Genomic DNA, 23,389 nt, shown 5'->3' with positions numbered 1-23,389 from the left:
CCCTGCACCAGCTCGCGTGGCATTCCTCTGGGATGATCACGCATCGGGGTCATTTTCCACATCTCCTCCTCCTCTATACACTCAGCTGCGGAAAGCGTAGGTGGTGGTGGTAACAGCTTGCTGTCGCTGGCCTCGCAGCTGTGGGCATCGTCACGACTGTAGCTGAAGATGATGGTGAAATGATGATGATGACAAAAACATGCTGGCAGGCTCGGTGGCTTTGCGGAACGCGAAGAATTCAGCAGCAGGGGAGACCGTATAGCAAACCGTCGACAGCGTTAAAGTCACGTGGAAATGGCATCGATAATAAACCCAACAGAAATGGCGTCACTGGAACGCCTTCGAATCGTCACAGTGTCGTCACACTGACGTCACGTATTCGTCTCTCTGCGCTGGAATTACAAACTCTGTGGTTTTCAATTATTTATAACGCCCCTAATGAATTCAGGTCGGTGGCGAGTGAAGCACTAATGCCATTAATAAGGGAATTCATTACCCGTGGCGACGAAAATGTACGAACGGATGCTTGGAGGGCGAAATATACGTTTTAACTGGAAAATTATTTTTAGCCGAACCTTCTTTCTTTTCTTGAGTTCATATCAGCATGACGAGGTAACTGTTGCTGTGAGCGGTGAGCGCATACCTGAGGATAAGAGGACAGCAGGAAAGAGTGTTTAGTGTGCGTTGTGTCGTATATTAAAATAAAGGTGAACAATTCGCCTCAAATTCCACTTCAGTCACACCACGCCACACGACGAAATCAGTTTCTCTTTCTCGTTGTATTCTGAACGCGCTCTGTCCGCATTTTTTTCTCGGATGCACCACATCCACGATCGGGTCAGCATCATTGGTCCTTGGCGTCAAAAATCCCGCGCGACAGCCCGCCGACGGGAACGGAGTGTTTTTTTTCCTGGGGTTTTTCCTGGGTTTTCCTCAGACGCTTTCAGACATATGTGGGCACAGTTCCCCTAGAAGTCGGCCCAGGACGCACATTTCCCCAGGGCGTCAGTCGTGACGTTGCCCACATACGTGAGGCCGACAACGGCAAGCCCCTTTCACCACCACCACCACGGGAACGGAGATATGCGAGCATTTTTGTTGTCTTACGATGTGTCGTAGAGAGCAGCTGCGACGACCTCCTTCCCAGCATGCTTTGCTTTCCGACGCGTCGCGCGATTTGTCGTACTCTCACGCGCGATGTCTCGTACTCTCTTTTCGCAAGATGTCATACCGTCCTCCGCGGCGTGATAATTATTTTGGGAGGAAAAGCCGATGATTATTGTCAGACTGCGCGGGCCGCAAATTTTACGTAACCTTAAACTTCAACCCATCTCGCTCCGCAGAAACACAATTGTATTCTCGAACCATCGCCTTCCCAAACAACCACCACCGCAAACCATCGCGCGGTCTCAACGGAGCTTTACCAGAGCTTTCGATACAGAAACCTCCAGGAAAAAAACATCATCACCTTCTTCATGTAGCAAGAAGAACCGCAGCAACGGGGTGTGTTTTCTCCATCGCCCTTCCTAGTGTCCCTTGTGTATGCCATAACGATCGCTGGCTGCGCTATCGCTCCCCAACAGAAGCCAGCGGCGGAATTATCGACGCCAGTTTTGCGGCTGTAGGCGCTGCGCCGCCCGGGCAATTAAGCCGAGCCCGATCACGGATACGCCGTCCGTCGGCTGATCGCTTTAAGTATTGATTAGTCGCAGTTAATGAAACGGCCGACACTGTTTGTTCTTGCGGGGCACGCTTTAAATAAGCGTGTGCTTTGACACGACAAGGTTTAAAAAAGAGAGAGAAAGGTTCGAGAAGGAATTATGAAGAGTAAGGCGATGGGTGGTTGCGAGCATAAATTCCTATCTTGACGTGACAGAGAGGAGGTGTGTAAGCTGATGCAATTGTGGTAGGCGCGTGAATGAGATTTGAGAGAGAAATCTCCATTTTATTTTTCATTAAAATCAATCAGTTAATCAATTTGGAGAACAGGGCTGAAGAGACTGCGATCGAATCTTATGCAAGTATTGTTTGCAGCGTATTCATATGCGTTGAGAACGGCGATTTTTTAAAAAAATAATTTGCGATAATCTGTGACTTTACGTTGCGTGACGACTGTAGCTAATCAGCGACGCCCCGGATTAATATTGAGCAAGAACAGCGATATCGGACAAAGGTACTTTGACGGCTGATTCACCGAGGCAGACAGAAACCAATAAAAAGTATTCGCCAATATGCAGCGCCGACTGCTGCTATACATATTGTTGAAATGTCGCCGAAGAATTCCGAAGAATCTCGTGCGAAGGGAAGCGCGATTTATGTGTGTCACGGACATGCAAAATATACAGGGTGTTTATTTTTGGCCTTTACATAATTGTTTTAAAAAAAGCTATGACAACAGCACAGGTGTCGTTTTTGCAGTAGAGTTATACGGTCTGGCGGACATCCTCTGGAAGAGAGTATGTAACTACAAGGGGACTAATTACCTAAAATATATTAATTAGCTCTTCATTAATTAGGAAATTCCGGGCTCGCTGCGAGATCGACCTACAGGGGGCGACACTGTCACCATTCTGGTGTGGATAAGACGTGGGTCGATATCCGGAGTTGTTGGTTCTTCTTGTGCCGCGATGATACGATAGTGTTCGCTTACCCAGTGCTCCACCTACTGCACTGAACGCAGAATAAACGTGTAAAAGCAGACGACGCGTCCACACTGCAGTAGTTCTTTCGTTCTCCGCAGCGCGCCGACACTGTTCGATCTCGGAGCGAATAACAGAGCGGGAGACAATCCTGGATTGGATTGGACTGGATTGGATTAGATGACATTGGAAATGGGGGGGGGGATATGTTTATTAAAGAAGAAGAAAAAAGGAAAGGGGGAAAGGTGAGACAGGCCAAGGCCGAATTGCTATTCCCAAAAGAGAAAAAAGAAGCAAAAGTGGCGCGAGGACAATGGGGTGGCTCAAAGGCTGCTTAGCAGCCTAGAGTCACTAAATAAGCTACGCTTCAGAGTAGCGACACTGAGCCGCCATGTTGTTTCGGATGACCTCCAGCCCCACCTCTATTTTGGCAGAAATAGATGAAGGTGAAGTTCAGCAGTGGAAGAAGACGACACTTCGAAGAGCGCTAAATGGATGGCGCTGGAGGTCATCCGAAACAACATGGCGGCACAGTGTCACTACTCTGAAGCGTAGCTTATTTAGTGACTCTATAGCAGCCCAGTGTCCTTCAGGTAGCGCAGGAGGGCTCGCGTCACTGCCCACTGTCTGGAGTGCCGGACAGGTCCCAGCAGCGTCGCCAGGGAAAGTTCCCTGTGGCCTAGGGAAGTGAGACTTGAGGCGAGAACGGTTCGGGGGCCGGCGTGCCGCTTGCAGTGCAACAAAAGAGGGCATATGTCGGCGACTGCAGCACTGCAGGGACACATCGCGTACGTCCGTCTATCCATCTTAGAGAGGAGCAGCGGTGTCAGGGCAACATCGAGGCGTAGGCGATGGAGGATCGACTCCTCCTGGAAATTGGATTGGATACAATCCTCATTGAAAGCCATTCTAGCTTCTAAAAATCCAGAAGAGAGCGCGTGTCGTGAAATATCCGTCGCTGAATTTCGGTATGCAAATGAGCCGAAACCGACACCGCGCACCTCAAGAGCACATCATCTACGCCGACTGAGGCTTATCTGGGTCTGAAAGCGGTTTGTCTGGCCAGCAGATCGGCACCTACTCCAATCGTCTCCATCGCTCCAAATCACGTGGCCCTCTGACGTCCAATGAGCGCTGTGCTCATTGGTCACGGTCCCCGCGGTTTCGGTTTCGCCTCATTTGCATATCAAAATTCGGGGATGGATATTTTAACGCACGTGCGTGTTTTAGGATTTGTTAGACGTGTAATGGCTTTCAACGAGGATATAGTCTTTCATTATGCTATCTCGATTTTACACGAAGTAAACCTAATTAAAGAGTTAACTAATTTTAGGTGTAATTAGTTATTTCGTAGTTGCATATTTTCTTCGAGAGCATATCCGCGTGGTCATATAACTCAATTGCGAAAACGACATCTGTGATGCTCTCATAGCTTTTTTTAATAAAATTTCTGTAAAGGATAAAAATAACCACCCTGTAGATACCTGACCCCCCGAAAGTAGAAGTAGAAGTAAGAAAGTTAATTAGGCTACAATGTTCCTCTCCGGAAATTCTTGCCTGTATGTTGTCTCAATCATGTAAAATGTCTCACACACAGAGGTGCCTGATACGCCACTGTTGATATCCCAGAAGATCTCCTTGACTTAATACTTAGTCCACAGATGATCGGGTCGCCTGTTTTGTTCACTTTCTTCACTCCAGTCTCCTATTAGGAGCGTTCAAACTCGAGGAAATGTTGTTTTCCTCATTTCATTGTGTAATTCGTTCATGGTAACCAAAACACTGCCTTCAAGGTGGCTACATCATCATACGGAGGGCGATGCGGCTTGACTGACACATTCCCAGAACAATTCTTCAAAGAAACATCCCCAAGATAACACAGCCCACCCTTTAAGACGTGACGAGGAAACTCAAATTCGACGCCCAACAAAACCATGTTCTGCGTTCATCGTTCTTTTTTTTTTTTGTGTGTGTGTGTGTGTGTGTTTTGTTTAGAATTTTCTAGGTATCGTTCCAAGACAGTCCCTTCTTTCCTCACGCCCTCTCCTTACGTGTGCCTTCCGTTAAAAAACCGTCGCCGCGTCATTGAACTAGCACGTCATTCGTCCCTTTGGAATGTAGTTCCAAATTTCGCCGCGCCCGTCGCTTCGAACACAACGTGTCCCGAATTACACATCGAACATCCCTTTATTTCTCCCTTCTCAGGTGTCCTTTCTTTTCCTCTCATTTTTGTTTTTTCTTTTCCCCATTTTCTTTTTCACTCTAAATGAGCGGCGCGTTACAAGAACGAAATTGAATTCCAGACGAAGCATTCCTGTCATAACTTGGCTCCGCTAACGGCGTCCCGGTTATTGCATTCCAGAGCGTGCAGTATTTCAGCCGATGAGGCCCATGTGTTCTTGGGGAAGGGCCGTTTGACACACCGACCGACAAGAGGGCCGTAGTTGCTGCTCCGTAACGGCCCCCCATTTCTCTTTTCCTTGCTTCTCGTCCGTAAGCTGCAGGAGATGTGATGTGGTAAGGCTGTTCGTTGTTGTGGTCTGCTCGCTTGAAGGATAGGCGTGTCCTTATATTGCGGCGCCGTTTCCGTCCCGCTGTTGAGGGCCCTTGAGAGACAGAAACAGGGCAGGAAAGATAGAGTGTCATTCTAACTTCCGTCCACTTTAGGACGGTTGCCCGTTTTTGTCTTTCCCTTTCTCTTTTTAGGTAAGAAGCTTTTTTTGTTGTTTGTGAAGCAATGGAAATATAGTGAAGTTCGAAGCGAATTATGACACGCTGCGGAAATTTTTGTTTGAATCCAGTTTAGCACAGCGAAGCAACTGTACCTTGTATTTCCTTATGTCCCTGTGCATCATTTCATTTCATTTATTTCATTTCATCATTTCATTATTATCGCACGATAATGGTGGAGGTTTCGACAAAAAGCAGATTTGCTGCTTGACAAAGGTCGGAACCCCCTCTTTTTTTTCTTTTTTTCGGAATAGCAAGCCGGCTCTTTGCCTGGCTAACCTTTCCTTTCTTTTTTCTTAATAAACATTCCCCCCCCCCCCCCGATACAATGCGGCAGCGGCACATTTGCAATATGAGAAATGTTAATGAGAATGTTAATGGGGTAATGAGAAATTAAATGTTAATTAAATATTCTGCGTTAATACATTAGCACAATCGTGAACACGTATGTTACATCCATTGACATGAATTATTATTATTAAAGTATGCAGAAAAAACATTACACAACAGGTGGAGACAGTGCGTATTACAGATTGATGAGATAGTCTGTAGCTGGTTAAAAATTTGTTTGAAGCTGGTTAATCGGAAATCAGGAGGGTCTAGGCATCAGTACTTTTTCTTGAATTCATTGAACTTCGTTGCTGCGCGATTTGGTTTACAGAAACGCCCTTAAAAAACAGTCACGAGCACTGCTGTTCAGATTTTCTTATTAACAAAATTATGTAATTACACGAGTAACTGCCCAGATTACACTTTGCTTTTCACTAATACTATAAAAACGTAAATGTTCTACGAGCAAACTATTGTTACAAGTATATCGAACTACTAAAAATATGTACAATCTACCATTCGTATATGTATACACACATCAGGCAAAATTCGACTGGAAAATTTGTTGCGATTATGTACACTATTTATATAGTCTGAATCCCTTGTTAGAAAACGAGGTTCCTCAGAGCAACACGCCCATACATCACCCATATGTACCGATTAGACCGCTGACCCAGGAATTCCTGCTCACCTAGCGAAGAGCTCAAGGTATAGTCGCGGAGCAAACACATAACAAGAGTAGGTCCCGGATGCATTGCTCGAATACGGCGATTCTTAGCTACACTCGGGCCTCGGAACTTCCAGAGTACGCATGACACTGCTTGTGCGCGGCATGGGGTCACGGTGCACTTCTCGCAGCGAGCTCTCTAAGCCACTGGGTACCGCCGTGGGCAGATTAAAGACATCTCGTACTAGCTACGGGTCAAGTACACTCTAAGAGTAAAAAAAGGAGTACTTTTACTCCTTTTGGTGACTAAATGTATTGCCACAAAAAATAGTCCCTTTCGGGAGTAAATGCACGGGAGTAAATGAGTGTCACAGAGTGGAGATTGCATTTCACGCGCCGCTGTAAGACTTTCAGGTACATAATTGGTGTGCATGCATGAAAATACTTTGAAGCAAACTATCAACCGTGATATATCGAGTGATATAAAATCTTGCGCCATACATAGGGCACAATTTAGCGAAGAAAGGTTTCTTACTCTAAAGGTCTCTTACTCTAACTGTTTCTTACTCTGTGTGGCTGGAAAATTGCTACGTTGCCGGAGTTATACAGGCTTATGTCGTACAAATTGACCAAGGGCACATATTTACGTAGACCGTTACGTTCAGGAGACCATTGGCGTAGTTTAGTGACAATTTGCAGTTCTGAGGAGTAAATGTCAGGACTAAATGTCGGGTTAGGGGACTAAAATAGGGAGTAATTGCAGACTAGGGGTGTAGAAGCTGCAATTACTCCGCGTTTTACTCATTTTTTTTCCCTTAGAGTGTACGATCGTCGTTCTCGCGCAAGAGCGCAAGTCATTTGTTACGAAGCCCTCGGCAACCAAAAAAAAAAAAAAAAATGTGTAGGAGCCTTTCGTGGCTCCTTTGAACGCATAGCAAATGCTAATCCCGGAATAATGCAGTTTTGGCAAGGTTTCTGCATTTTCTATGCATTCATCATTACTGTGTCAAATCGGGTTTTTAGTGACATTCTGCTGACACCTTTATGCACGTCCATGTTTTCCAGAAGGTCCAGCTATCTCTGGTGTCAGAGCGGTCAGGTCATAAATACGTAAAAAAAAAAAAAAATCTTCGTTTATTTTGCTTGTCGCTTCTTTTCGTGATATTACTGTCCCTGTGTGTTCCGTAGTTACATTCTATATCAGGGTTGCTTTGATAATTTTCTGTATCCCAGCTGTTTTCTTCTGTTTGCTTGAAAGCATTAGGGAATAGCAAGCCCACACCGTGGCTAACCTTTCCCTTCTCTTTTTCTTACTTTGTATTAAACATATTCCCCCCAGGGTTGCTTGTTTCGGCATGACATTTCGACTCCTCTTAGCAAGCGGTGTTGCTGAAAACAAGTCCATTATTCTAATCTTTTTTTTTTGTTTAGATAGGTATTTATTTATTTGTGTCCATGAACGACGTAAGTCTGGGTAATGGTGCGCAAAATGAGAACGAACAACCCATTTACAACAGCAGCAACAACAACAACAAAGTGCTTATAAGAAGACAATACTTGAACGCATCTATCTCAGGTGTTACAAAACAAATGAAGATCAGACATTGGGTGCCCGCGTGCGTTTCGTTGCCCTCGTAACTCCTTCTTCCCTCTCTTCTTTTCTATACGCAACAGTCGCGGACGGACTTATACACGCCTGTCGACGTTGGCGGACCCCGTGAAGCCGTCGCTTTAAAAGTTCCTTGCTTACCAGAAACAGCGCAAAAAACCCCCCACCGACGTCAGAAACACGAAATACGAACATTCACAGAAAATTGTTCCTCGTCCATCTCGCCCTGGAAACATGTCACCCAACTGGCGAGCGTCTACGGGGCTGGAGAATAAATTTTTAGCTTGGTTAATCTCCTGGACGTGTTTCCGCTCGAACTCACCAACTCCCCTGACACGTCTCGACACCGGAGAACGCGAACATTCTCAATGTCTCCGTGCACGGAAGCCGGACTCGTGAAGGACGGCTATGCAAATCGGGCGGAATAAATTTCCCAGCCGATACTTTCTCTTGCCCCTGTCCGTAATCAGCGCCCGGTGATTGTCACTTGTCAGGTAATTGCATCTCAAAGTTCAATCAGCTGGTATAATTTGGAACGAGTTTCGTTTTGCTCGTAATTAGTGAACCTGATTGTCCCGACGAAGAGGAAGAAGAACACGTGATCTAATTTCCATGTCGTTGCAGCGAAAGGGAAAAGAGCAGGGATGTAAATCAATCGATGGGTTTTCAACCGTTCATTTTCTTTTCTCTTTTGCCTTTTTTTTTTGTTTTTTTTGTATGGACCTGTAGGTATGAATAATGTTTGAGGAATATATATGAATATATGTGGAATTGAACAGTTTGCATATAACGAACAAATATACTACGTAAAAGGTGTGCATGACAAGTTGGTTATCTGGGTCTTCCCCAAATGGACACTCCAAAGGACGATCAAAATCGACCATGTTGTGTTCAAACGAGAACTCGCCCGCTACCATGGTATGCAGTAAACTTGGATCTTTGCGTAGTTGGGCATTGTGATCTGTCTATGCATTTTTTCCCCTTTGTTGTAAAAATTTAATGCTATCCCCCTCTCAATGTAAAGCCTCCATGGGTACCTTTAAGGTACATGTTATGAATAAATAAATACATAAACGAGTTATCTGTGAACTTCACACAGGAAGGACTATATTTATTCCTCACCGTTATATCGTTCTGGTTGGTTTGGTTTTAAAGGGTCGTTAAAGCAGCACCGATCAAATGTCATTTAGTGTGGCTATTCGATAATCCAAGCCACCAGGACAAAAACTGCGCAAGTTTCATTTCAATTGACGGTGCAGTTAATTAGAAAATTACAATTAAGGATTACGGGCAACACTGTACTAGGTATTCGAAATGAATCCGTACTCCTGACACATACGGCGGCAACCATATTGCATGCGTATAACACTAGGCCCGACATAACAATCCACCACAAAATCCGCCCCTGCAATCCACACAACGATCCACATCTGAGGATAAACGGATAAGCGAACTGAAATTAAATGCTGAGCCGTTGAAAAAAATGTGTCAGACGTTCAAGAAGCCAGACAGCGTCGGGACTTGTTTGTTCACAGAGGTTCACAGAGAGAGTTTGTTCGTTCGAAAGAGGCCGCGAACAGAAGGAGCGCGCAGGCGCAGCAGAGAAGTAGGGAGAGCCTCCATCGAACAGCGGCCAGCACTGGGTTACTTCGCAAAAAACACTGTCAACAGGGGTTTCAGAATGCATAGGTAAACAGAAAAACTAATAATATGGTTTCTAAAAAAACGAAGTTCCGATGTAATGGTGTCTAATACCAATTTTCAGTGTTGCCCGCTGTACAGGGGGTTGTTTGACACCAGGCGTCGCACCGCTCCACTACGCCGCACCTTTCATGGCAAATTAAACATATTTATAGCGCGTTGTCGGTCGTATGGTTCCGCATATGGTATTTAGAAGCAACAAAGTATCTAGTCACATCACCGGCATATCATGCTTGTCTACTGCTTTACAGTACCTTTAAGAAAAAAATAAGCGTTCGTTCGTTTCGTTCTAATAAGCTCGTTCACAACATCTCTGCGTGTTGTGGAGAAGATCTTACGCCGTTTGGGGAGAACACTCTCTCCCACAAAAGTTTTTGATCATGCGCATATCTCCCTTTTAAAACTTAACCAGCTCCTTCCTTCCTTCGAAAGTACACCGTTGAGTTTAACGGTTGCTTTCATGTCCGCGGCGAAATGGTCTTTCGGCAGACTCACGGATAAAAGCGACTGAAAATGCCGCCTCATTCCGCGCAATTACAAGGTTTTATGAGAAGCGATCGTGGCGCACCTGTTGCCATGAACGATCTACCGGAGGGGGTGGGGATCAACACCTGCCACAAGACTTCTCATCCTTCCATAGGGATCATATAGGGAGAGAGGGAAATAAGGAAAAACGAAGGCTTTGCAGGGCGGGCGTGCCTTGTCCCCACCGTCCAAGTGATCGGTCTCCGCCGTTGAAGTTGGCAGAGTTCTGTATATACCAAGGACATCACCGCTTGCGATTCGTGATGTGTGTATTTCGTGTAGTCCTTCCTGGTAGCTCGTCATTCGAGTGGAAGTCGTACCGACCCTCCGCACGTGGGCTCTATCTCTACTGACGATTGAACCTCTGTATGCAATAAGGGGATAAGTCGACTTATCCCCTAATTACTATTTTTGCTGCTACGACATCTATACATACCAGTATGTATCTGCCAAAGAGAATTTCGTACCTTATTGCAATTTGCTGACCGACCTACTACAGGAGGTACGAAGGCAGAAAAATAGACGATGTCAAGTTGCCGGTGATGAGTAGATCAAAGAGTGATATTAAACGGTAGGAGCAACTTATTTATTTACACATGGTAACAAGTCTTTCGTGCACGAGACTGCACTTCTTCAGGTTACCTGAACGGCAGGAGCATTAAACGGCAGGAGCAACTTATTTATTTACACATGGTAACAAGTCTTTCGTGCACGAAAGACTTGTTACCATGTGTAAATAAATAAGTTGCTCCTGCCGTTTAATATCACTCTTTGATCTACTACAGGAGGGTAAGAAACGGAAAATGCACCTGTGTCAATGGGACGGACAATCAGATCAAGCCCATTATCTCGGCTTGGGATCTTTAAACTTATCCCGTTATTGCAAAGAGATGTTCAATTGTGCAGTGTTTGTAAACAAAGCTCGTAAGATTCAACCAATGCAGTGATATCGGCTAGCTTGACCTTTCGTGAATTTCGATCCTATATATATAACGGTGAAGATGTGCAAGAGTACCTCTCACTGCACACTTATTACGATTTCAGTGTCCCATATCAAACTGTCAAACAAAGGCACTCGCTACACAACTCTTCGACTAGTCACTCCGGGCGCGAATAAAGGGGGAACGTGTCCGCGACGACCTCATTATAGCTTGAGTAAATACGCTTTGGGAAGTTCCTCCGTGTGTTCCCCGAGAGGCAGAGAAACGGATATTGGGAATCTGACCTGCAAATATAGGGGATGAGGGCTTCGCCGTGGCAGGGTCTGGATTAGTCCTTGGAGAAGTGGTGCCACTCCCTTACGACTAGTGGATTTCCGGTAAATGTTGTCGTAATAAAGAAGCTGAATAATAACGCTCCCTTACTCCTTTCTATTCTTAGGTCTTCCCATAATCCCTTACTTCACTTCCACTGTGAAAACAGAGATTCGAACAAACACCAGCCGGCGCAAGTCATTATCCTGAATGTTATCGCTCAATCTCTCTAAAAAAAAACAAGAACAGGATACGTACTATTGTTTCTGGCGGGGAACTAATTTCAAATTCAGTGTGACCAAGAATGCCTCCCATTTTCAACAAATCAGGGGGCTTAATCGCTTCATCGTCGTTACGGTCGTTACAAGCTAACGAGTGGCGGGAAATTCAAAAAGGTGGACACGTGACACATTGCGCGTGACGTGTACCACGGCCTTCACGTATCGCGCGAAGAGCGCCGTGCACGCGTTTTATCATGTGCCCACCTTTTTAAATTTCCCGCCCGCCTTTTTGAATTTCCCGCCACTCGTTAGCTTGCAACGACCGTAACGACGATGAAGCGATTAAGCCCCCAGTGTAGAGAACAATATGATCCGGGACGATAGTTTGTTTCAGGTACAGAATGAAATGGTGAACTCACAGAAACATACGAAAGAGACACGAAAGGGAAGGATAGAGGGATAGAGGGTAAGACAAGAGGACAGCAAGGCAAGGATGCTAAGGACAATCTAGTTTAAGTTGGAGGTAACACTATACGGGAACGACACTGGAACCTACAAAGAGCGATCCCGTTCACGTAATGCGCCTTTCCATACGTGTCTATTGTATGTGAGGTCTATTGCGACGTTCACCTCAGGCCCGTTTCTATTGTAACCTGAAAACACCCGAACTGCACCGAATTTCACCCTGAATTATACGATTTTTAACACCCGAATTCAGAATACAATAGAATATAAATAGAAAAGAAAAAGTTGAAACCTAGGCCGCACTGGTGCGTCCAGCTCTTCCATGAAGCTTGATGTGTGAAAGCATCCGAATTCATCAAAGGCCACTCTCAATAGGTTTCAACAGCCAGGTGGGGTACAGTAACCGGACGTTGGTTTTGCCATGCTAGACACTGGAGCGCTTTCCGAACAGATACCTGTGCATTTCCCCGAGAAGTGGGCCCAGGACGCTGTCCTTCCTGCTGTCCTAAATCTGTACACCGACCACAGCTCACAGATACTACGAGGTCCACGGATGCAATAAAAGAATGAAGTGCAGTGTGGGAAAACTTGGTTGCTGCTCTTCACGGTGTAAGTGGAAGTGACTGCGTCCGAACCGTTTTCCCGCATCGCTGTCTTTCCCTCGTAGATCGGTCAAGCTTAGCGGACATAACTAAAAGACGGCCAAAAGGGCTTATCGTCTCTACCCGAGAAGAGTAACCCCTCTTAAGTATATTGCCGGGAATTGGAGCAGAAGGGAATCTCATAATCCGCTTACGGAGCTCCCTTAACTGACGTTGTCGAATCTCCACTTACCTTATCTCATTCTTTCGTGAAAAGCGTTAATTTATAATAAACACAAAAAAAATCACTTTAAAGAAAGACACGAGTAAGTGGAGAACAAATCGGCTGATTACAGTCGAGATGACTCGGGCGTGATTGCGATCTGCAACGGTTCAAAATCCCCCCTCTGTGCAATTAAAGCGCAATCTTGCGCTGTCATTTTAACTCGCGAAATTAGTCTCTTTTCTGCTGTCTCGAAGAAGATGGATTAAAAGAGGTATTTAATTTCGTGTTTCCGTCTTATCTCCCTTCTTCCTGGCTGGACTTCTCAAAAGATGGGGAAGTAGAATGCATTGTTCTCTGCTCCGATTTCAAGCCGAACTTCGGTCTGATTGAACTGAGGCGGGGCGAGGAAACAGACCGTGGCTTTTCTCGTGAAGGATGCCGAAGAATGGGTCCGAGGTCGGAAGAGAAATACTTAGCGCTCTTTTCGTTGTAGATTGGAATATTTCGACATGGAATGTAAGTTCTATCGCCGTGAATATTGTTGAGTTAAGCCGGTAATTTTGCGACGAAAATATTTAGGACGCGAATCCTTATCGACAAGGGGTGTGGTATCACTATTCTGGGTCACACACTTCGTCGTACACTCGCTTAACTAAAAGAAGAATGTAAGTGCTTCGTAACTAATTCTGTGAAGCGCAGTTTGTGGATAAGAAAAAATGAAAAAGAAAAAACGAACCTCGGATTTCAGAAAATTTTGGCAAGTTTCTCGTGAAGCACCATGCTTATACACAGGGTTACTGATGCTATCTACAGTGCTCCCCATCCTCCTCCATTTAAGACTCTTATTGACTGACCAGAACTTACATGGTGGGCACCTTCGCGGCGTCAGACAATGGGAGACCTGTACGAAAACCGTCACCATGTACTGTTGGAGGCTATGGGGTTGGAGCAGTGCGCAATGTTACATCGGTCGCAATGTTACATCGGTCGCAAAGACACTTTAAGAAAGTTCATTAAACGCAGAACATAATATAACATCTAACAGTGAGCTATGGACCTCCTTCCTAATCACGTCGGGGCCTATAGCGGCTTTTCAGCCATGCACTCTTGCCGTGCGCCGAAACAAACCCACATGCACCGGTCTTGGAGTTGCGCTGTCGAGCTGCGTGTCTCCTGAACATGCGTCGTATAGGTGAAGAGGAGGGTTCCGGGCGTGAGTAGGACGCGTCAAACGCCGATGCAAGTAAAGATGCTCATGCAGCTCGTTTTGTATTCGCATCACGCGAAGCGGAAGTAAAACCGAAAATAAAATATTTACAGTCCGGCGGCTCGATGCTGAGCTTTTCGTTATTTTGTGTTTAACCGACAACGTGGAAAGCAACGGTTAAGACCTACCAACCCATTCAACGAGTCCGCCCCGCCGAAAACAAAACGCGATGGAAGCTTTAATTACCGTGCAGGTGGGACGAAAAGAATGCCTAAAAATTGCAGGCGACCGTAGTACCAGACGGCAAGCAGGCGAGTCCGAAAGGTGATGGCAAATGCACAAATTTAATCTGACGCAGCACAGCACTACAGCGGCCAGTTGACGTGCGACACCCCAGCACTGCAAAAACGTCCGCTCGTTAGTGCTAGCCAAGGTCATGCTGAAGACTGGAACGTGTAGAGTTCGTGCCCTGCCACCAGTTGTGCTCTCTGAGGTTTTCCCTGGGTTTTCCGACAGACTCTCTAGACGAATGTCGGGACAGCTGTACTACCAACTGTAGGCACAGTCAGTCGGCTCAGGACGTGCACTAACCACACTCCTTCCTGCTGTCCTCTCCATCTGTTCGAAGACAGCATACTAGATTGCCCGTGTCCTTCTCATCAAATCGCCAATCCCGATAGCTCCCAACCTGAGATTTCCCATTAGAGAATCCAATATATATATATCCACAAATCCGAAAGTAGCGAAAGCGCTCAGATCTGTCCTAAGGAAGTAATATCATAACATTGACCAAAGTATATACGAAGAAATAACTCATTTGCCGTCGCTAGTGATGGAATTGCTCTTGTGTCACGGATTGCGCAGGATAAGCTGAGCAAACAAATTTGCTCGGAGCCGTTGTCTTTCTCCATGTATTAGGTGATGGCCTCTGAAGGTGGATGCGCTCCGTGAGAGGGCGCTGTATACATTGATTGATGGAGTAGGATCCCCTCCGGCGTTATTTAGTTGCGCGCGCTTCAGTGAAAGCAATTCTTAGCACGGAGGATCTATGTACTGCTTTTTTAATTCTCAGTTTTTTCTTCTTTGTTGCGACCTCGGACTTGTTGAAGACAAGAAAACAATCTCAACACGGTTGAAAGTTGTTATTTCACACACTGCGAAATATGTTTTCGGCTAACTCCTTCATTTCCTTTCCGTACCCCTTTCATGTTGTCAGCCATGTCACAAGCATGTCAGCTTTTGTTGTCACTTGTGTCGCTTGTGTTGCGTTGTCGTCGTGTCGTCTTCCTCAATGCCCAGACACAGGCTTTTACAGCCTGGAGTTCCTCCAATAGTTCGCCTGCATTGTGCCATGTTATACGTTATCCACGTTTGTGTATGACCATGAAGCATTTCCAAATTGGGGATGAAATTTCTGCATAACCATAGGTGATTCGCAGTTTCGAAATGCATCCAACACACAAGAAGCCAAGTTTCACAAAATCGTGTGCCCGCGGCGGTGTCACGTGATGTGCTCGTTTCGGTCCCTCCTTCCACTTCTTTCGGAGCAGGTGATGAAAAAAAAGTGTTTTTTTGTCAGGTGACGTGATCGCTTCGGCCCCTCTCTTCGCTAGTCCTGTTGGCGTCGTGTGATAAGTGATATGATAGCGCGATTCGATCCCTTTTTCTGTTTCTGCTCTGCTCTCCTAGCGATCAGAAGTAATGTTGCTCCGGTACTGGTAATGGAAAGAGGTGGTAGTGAAGCGGTCCCTCCGGGGCTGGCTGCTAAGACACGCCGGTGGGCGGTAACGCCTTTCGAGCGCAAGAGTACATCGCCGTTCAAACCGCGCATAAAAAAGTAACGGAGTGGTCGCAAAAAAAAAAAAAAAACTAATTTTCATGCAAATTTAGTTAATCTTTTGCGACCGAGCCACATAAGCAGTGAATTATAATGCAGATTCCAAATTTTGTAAAATGCGTATTTTTAATGTAATGCGTTCGTCGCCAACAGTTCACGTGTTTCCACGCCGTTGTGGCACATTCCACAAGCGACCATCTGCCGTGGATTGATTGATTGATTGATTTAAAAAGAAAAAAATGGAGATGGTAGTCTCGAGCCACTCGGGACTGGCTACTCCAGGACGCGTTGGATTATTGAGCATGATGATCACTTTCCACGCTGAGACTGGAGATGACCGGAGCTCGAATCCTGGCACAGGATGTGCTGGTTGGTTTTTTTTTTTTTCTCGGTTTCTACAGACAGTATAAGCCAAAAATCGGCGCACTTCCCAGGAAGTCTGCCCAAGACGCACGATCTTTCCAGAGCAACGCACCGCCACATGGGCAGACAGACTACTATACGGCAATAAAGCGTCCAATACAAAAAAAAAAGAAAAGAGAAACAATCATCCAACCACAAGTTAACTTTGCTGTACTATGTCTTTCTTTCCCCTCGGCTGGCCACTTCGTTGTCAGCTATTCTTGCTGTGGCGTCTGCAGTTTCGTTCCTATGAACTATGAAATTAAATCACATCTGCACCGGGATGTACCTCACATCCCAAGTCATGTACACTGTCATGTATTTTGTGTGTGTGTGTGTGTGTGTGTGCTGTCGCAAATGTCTTCCGTTCTGTATGTCTATTATCTTATTCGTGCGTAGTTGAAACGCTTTCAAGAAACGGAGACGCAGCAGACGTCCCTGATGGGTGTCACCCATGCTCCAATGTTTGTAAATAAACGGATATTTTCTCTCTCTCTCTCTTTCTCTCCCTCGGCAGGTCTTTTGAAGCTGCAGCAGATTTTCCAAATGACGTCCGACAACAGTCTGGAGGTTCGCGTGGTGAAACGCTTCACGAACGCGTCGGAGGCGAACGATTTTCTCCGCCACATGGAACAGCAGGACCGAGAACGGCGGAAATACGTCGTCCTCGACAGCAGTGCCGAAATGGCCAAGGAAATCATCGTCAATCATGTGAGAGACCTCTACATGGGAAGGAGGAACTTCCACTTCCTGCTCACTAGCCTCGTGAGTCATTCATCGCTTCTCCTTCACTCACTTCTGCGACAATCTATTCCATGGAAAGTAACTGCTTTGAACACAACAAAAGCCTCCAAGTGTCGAAGAACATGAACAATAATTGAAAGGCTGTATAGTTCGTTAGCGGGACCACTGGCTTTTTAAAAAAAAGAAATAGTGAAAGCGTTTGAAAGGTAAATATCGCATACAAGTGAAAGAAGGTCGTATACTGAATCAAAAAATATCAGAATTAAAAATCAGCTGTGTGGTCTAGAAACCTTTTTATATGCACTTCAACAACACCATCTGAAGCACTTCTAGCACAGGAGAAACACGGCAACGCTAAGCCTAACGGATTCCGAAGGTGCCATCTTGCAATAGGTACGGTCGTTGGACTCGGTTAAAATCCTCACTTTAGTGAGGTTGGGTCAAGTTGGGTTATACAGATTGGCGGGGAGGTCGGGGGGCGCCCCCCCCCCCCTCCCAGGCACGCACTAGGCGGTGCGGGCACTAGGCGATGCGGGCACGAGACTGTGCCTCGGGTTGGGTCTGAAGGTCTTCAGTAAAGATGGCGGATCATGTCCAAGAAACGGGCGATAAAATTTACTTTTTATACGTTTCACGCAATATATGAGGTTAATTCCTGTCTAATTTCGTTCCTAATTTGATCCTGCTTCAGGTAAAAACATATCGTTTACCTATAGTTATTTTCTTTGCTTACAAAAACGGGGTGGTCCCGGTAACGAACTACATCCAATTGAAATATGGCAGCCGTCGAAAAAGTCACTACAGCGGCGGCAATCTAACCACACGCACCTCTCGATTGCCGGTAGAGTGCGCTAACCACTACGCTACGCTGGCACCTCCTTTTCCCACGACTTACCCGTTAGTCGAATCAGGCCCTTGGTAAACCGTCGGAAAGCAGATGCCAGCATAGCGTAGTGCGTGGTTCGATTTCCGCGGCTGTCTGGCTTTTCGACGACTGCCAAATTTCAGTCATTAAAGGGCCACTAAAATGCAAAAAAACAACTTGTTCTCAAATAAAAGTCCGTGTTCCAACTAAGTATAGTGCGAGCAAAATTAGTTCACACAGCGCCACGCTTTAGAAGAAAAACTCAATGAAAACCAAGCCGTCTTTGGCGGCAAGCAAAGGGATACTCAGGAAGCAAAGGTTGGTGGCATCCAATGAGGCTGCGCGCAAGGAGTGCGCGCATGCCTATCGTGTGCGCGTGGATTGGGAACGGGGCCGGTTGCAGTGTTCCGTGCATGCGGAGCATGATGCTCATTGCTGCATATTTCAATACCGATTTACTGAATTGTAGCTCACAACCGTTATGACAAATGTTCCACTGACAACAATTATCTTCACGTGCTTTAGTGCAGCGACAGCAGTCTGCTTCGTAACTCGCACTATGTTTTTCGCCGGAACCGCTCCACTCAGTCCCTTTGAAAGGCTGCTTTTCCTTGAAAATGCCGTCTTTTGCACCCTTTAAACACCCTTTTAGGAGGGTGTTGAACAACTTTACACCCTCCTAGAAGGGTGTTTATAGGGTGCAAAAGAAAGCATTTTCAAGGAAAAGCAGCCTTTCAAAGGGTGTCTTACACAGCATACACCCTCTGAAAAGGGTGGTCTGAGACCATATGGTGTAAAAAGAGGTGTCAGTTATAGGACAAGCCATTTACACCCATAAGGGTGTTTTTCAGTTTACAGTGTAGCAGACACTGACATCCAACCTTTGCTTGCAGGTCATGGACGAGTACTTTAACAGCCAAATTCTTGAGTTGGGCGTCCTCAACATCACGGGCTTTCGAATGCTTCAACCTAACAGAGAAGAATTCAAACAGTTCCACAAGCAGTGGGAGAAGCTGGACCCCGTCAAATGGCCCGGCGCTGGAACACCTTACATCTCCGTAAGCTCACCAGTAGAACGACACGCTTTAAAGAGATACGAATCTATATATTAACACGTGTCGAGCAAAAACAGCTTCACCTTTGTAACCTTCCCCTCCGCCATTACTCTTAGTGACGTCGGAGCTGCTGCATGTCTGACAATTCGTACTCCACACAAGGACCCTGGTAGGACAGGTGAAGCCCTCGTATGACAGTGGATCACGAAGAATGCTTCTACCCTCCCTCAATATCATTAGTCTGTCATCATAGCTAATGTCATACTGGTCATACCAGTAACACTGTTCCAGTTGGTTTTAACCGACGAAGACCTCTTGCTGTTGTAATACACGTCTGGGATCGTATTCTGTTGGCCTGCACCACCGTGGCCTCCGCTTCCAGAAGCAGGACACCATGCAATAACGGCTTGTAGATGAAACACATCGGATATATCTTACCAGTGCTACCTAGATGAAGAAGCCTGAAGAAGTAACCCTGATCGCTTACAAAGTGGTGGTGTCTTGCCAGTGGCGTATCTAGGGTGTGGCAGGTGTGGACAGGTGCCATGGGCGCCAGGTGAACAGAGGCGCCATTATGTGGTCAGGTGTGAATGTGCCAGGTCGGGCACTCAACCTGGCACATCCATAAATGATCTAAAGCACCCGCCATTAGAGAGGTTGTAGTGTGAAACCTCGTGCGGACCATACGAAAACGCATCCCCAAGGACATCATGTTAACCATGTTGCCATGGGCGCTGGTAGCTCTAGATACGCCACTGGTCTTGTCGTTGTTGGCCTCACTCAGAATCACTAAATAAGCTACGCTTCAGAGTATCGACACTCAGGCAAAAGGGCGAGTTGGAGCCGCCATGCATGGCGGCTCCAACTCGACATTCAGCCACACCTCTACTTCGGCAGTAGAAATAGATGAAGCTGAAGTTCGGTAGTGAAAGAAGACAGCACTTCGAAGAGCGCTTCTTGGATGGCGCTGGAGGTCAAACGGAAACAACATGGCGGCTCCAACTCGCTCTGTTGCCTCAGTGTCGATACTCTGAAGCGTAGCTTATTTAGCGACTCTAGGCCACACTAATGTAAGCGGCTTAAAGGGGTGGTTGCATCCGTTCTGGTTGATTTCGAAACTATAGTGTCATGTTATTCTTCGTGGACCACTGACCTTGGTATCGAAAACCACACGCGAAACAGTGGCGTACTTTGACTGTTATTCGACGGAATACATTACAAGAGCAGACGCCGGTAGTTGAGAGTATGCCGGAATTCCCTCTCTGAAAAAAAAAACAAAAAAAACACGGTAACACGTCACTTCCTAAGAACCAATCAGGGCCCGACCTTGAGAAAAGGAATGCCGCGGCCGTGCGAGCGTCTCATAGAGTTACCGGGCGTCTGGACGGCGCCTTTCCTCCTCTGAGCGCCGCGCTCTCACTCCTTCGCTTTAGTGTGTGACGTCACGCCGCTGGAGCTTCTGCAGCCGCGGAGGCAGCGCTAATCTTTGGTTGCGTTCGTTTATTCGACTCGAACAACTCGAGAGCCGAGAGAGTAGACTCTTGGTGGGCGAAAATGCCGCGGCGCGGCTCTCATAACGTCGCCCACGTGACACTAACTCCCGTTCTAAAATTCGAGGATTCAACACTAGAGGTGCTCAAGAGTCGACTCGCAGCGACTCTCCTTTCGAGGTGGGTCGCTAGAGTCGATGACGTACGATGGCTCTCATACGTCATGACTCCGACTCGCGGGTTGCGCGAGTTTAATAAACGAACACACCCTTTAAGTTTCGGTTATTAAATATCGAAGCAATTTTCGGACGAAAATATTAGCCAGGTACACATTGTCGGCCGATACCCAACATAGTGGTATCCGTTTCATAGATGGGTTTCCGGATGCGACCGTTCCTTAAAGCGACGTGACGAGGTCATTAAAGGGTATTTAATAAAGGGTCATTAACTGTCAACAAACGTGCAATTACATTGACACCAACACAAAAGGAACGGGATTCGCCCGTTGCGTTGATCGCGACTTACGCGCGAACGGAAAAACCGCAACTTTGTCCAAATTCTTCAAACGATTTGCCCAGTCTTCGCGGGAGATTGTTTGAGGAGACCAATGGGACGCCGCTCCGCATTATCGCTCTTCTCGAGAAAGAGAGGAGTTTCTTTCGTTCATAGATCACGAAAAGACGCAACCGATGAGCCCCGTTTCTTTCGTGTTAGTGTGAAGGTAACGGCATGCTTCATCCCACAAGGAGAATTTTTTATACTTTAGTGTTCCTTTAAGACCCGGCCCATCACGACCGTGCTTACGGCGTAGCTATGGGGATGCGCCGCCTTCAGCCGCATGTAGCCACTATGGTTAGCCACTAGTATAGCCACATAAATCCTGTGCTTGAAGTCTTCTGGAGCAATTGGCTGAAGCGGACGCCATCCCGACTTTATATGTCCACGTGGTGAAAGAGTGAGTGGAGGCATTAAAGGGACACTGAAGTGGTCTGTTGAGCTAACTCCAATGCATAGGGTGTACGTCACCTGATATACCTCTTTTGTATGGACTAGGCTGAAGTGGCCCTGATGCATGACGCTGCCAGGGTCATCCTGGACGCTTACAACCGCCTCCTAAAGAACAAGTCGGACATCTTTCGGAACAACTTCCGTCGTGGTGAAGTCTACAACCGGGGCACCAAGGGTATCGACTGTCAGAGTTGGCCGGCAGTCACGTGGGAGCACGGCAAAACCATCGCCGACTACCTCAAACAGGTGAATGTTACCCGCAGTGTTCCCGCACAGCATGACAGAAAGTGCCTCAGGGACGAGAGGGACGGAGCACTTAATTCCTGAAGAAAGACAGAAAAATCGCTAGGTCATATATGAAAAGCATTTGCTGTACCAGTGCTCAATGTTCCTAAAAACTTAGCAAACTTAGAATGTTAGCGGCATTCGATTATCTCTAAGTTCAGGTTCATTCCAATTCAGTCAAATTTCATTTCAGTTCGTCCGTATCAAAAAATCGCATTTCAGTTCAGGTTACCCCAACTTCAGTGAAAGCTACAACACCTCTTTATATTGTCAACGAGCCAGGACTTAATCAGTTTTCGAACGAATTTATTCCACAAATTGTTGAATAAAGAAACAAAATGCGAGCAAGTGGTGTAGGCTACATTCGCCATACATTCGCCATACATTCGCCATACATTCGGCATACATTAGGCATACATTCGCCATACATTCGCCATACATTCGCCATACATTCGCCATACATTCGCCATACATTCGCCATACATTCGCCCAGAATAACCCCTTGCACACCAACGTCAAAAGTCCGTACAAAAACATCGCATTTCTCGCAAAACCCATTCTACGATTGGACGACTTCTGCGGCAAGATTTGCGGCTAACCAAGGAGGCAATAACGTCTCGTCACTAGAGAACAGATCTAATCTATAACTTATCCTGTTTATAATTGCAGACTCACACCAGAGGACTGACGGGTAATATATCCTTCGACCAGCACGGTTACCGTGGCAACTTCACCATGGACGTCGTCGAAATGACCATGAATAGTGAGATGGTCAAGGTACGTATTACCTCCTTCTACAGGATGTTTCAGCAAAAGCATGATACAACAAAATATAAGACTCACCTAAGCCTCACTCGCCTTACTCCCAATTTGAATAAGACGAATGGTTATCTGTACGATTGCCTGTAAGCAAATTTTGTCACGTACTAGGAGTAATTTTTATTGCGTTTTAATTAAAGCAATTTAATTTCTTGAATTGAACATAGAAGTTTGCCAAGTTCAAACAAGATTTTTTTCCCCAGAATCAGGAAGCATTTTGCGGATTCTACCCAAATCCACCCCAAAATATGTTACTCACTGCAGTATGTGGTAAAAGCAAAAAAATAATAATAAAATAATAATAGAAAGTAAAATAAAATGAAATAAAGTAGTTTAATATTGAAAACACTCGCCCCGCCCCGCCCCTTGTTTCGTTCTCGCTGTTATTATAGATAACGGTGTCGTCGCAACCTCGCTCTCGTTACCAGTATCAGCGTTGCCGGCATCGATTCTTGATGGAATACTGAGCTTGGTTCAGGCATTCCGCTTCTCAAATACACCCACGGTTTTCTGAAGCGATAGCTTTATAGGGCACACCAACCTCGACAGTCGTGTAGGTCCGTCAGTAACAGTTGTGAAAAGAGAAGAAGAATAGGGGAGAAGGAAAACGAAGTTACAACGGCACTGGAACCCGAAGATGAGGATGGGGAGGTGGCTATATAAAGTTACCCTATTTAAAGACGTTTCGCATAGTGCACGAAGATACTGACAATTTCTTTCCTTCAATTTT

The 23,389-nt window shown here is 46.1% G+C and overlaps 1 protein-coding gene across 5 annotated transcripts in view; it reads left to right on the top strand.

Moving 5' to 3' along the window:
* The window catches only part of LOC135394969 (glutamate receptor 1-like), a 101,960-nt gene that overhangs the window by 59,294 nt on the left and 19,277 nt on the right, over positions 1-23,389 (top strand). For all 5 annotated transcript variants that reach the window (XM_064626099.1, XM_064626095.1, XM_064626096.1 and 2 more), the window contains 4 exons: positions 16,911-17,158; positions 18,896-19,060; positions 21,601-21,801; positions 22,510-22,617. In XM_064626099.1, coding sequence (XP_064482169.1) covers positions 16,911-17,158; positions 18,896-19,060; positions 21,601-21,801; positions 22,510-22,617 — 722 coding nt within the window. The remainder of the gene's footprint in view (positions 1-16,910; positions 17,159-18,895; positions 19,061-21,600; positions 21,802-22,509; positions 22,618-23,389) is intronic.

Source organism: Ornithodoros turicata, chromosome 5 (genome assembly GCF_037126465.1).
Source record: "Ornithodoros turicata isolate Travis chromosome 5, ASM3712646v1, whole genome shotgun sequence".
Classification (NCBI taxonomy): Eukaryota; Metazoa; Arthropoda; class Arachnida; order Ixodida; family Argasidae; genus Ornithodoros; species Ornithodoros turicata.
The sequence above is the reverse complement of the archived record's forward strand: the minus strand, read 5'-3'. Positions and strand labels throughout refer to the sequence as shown.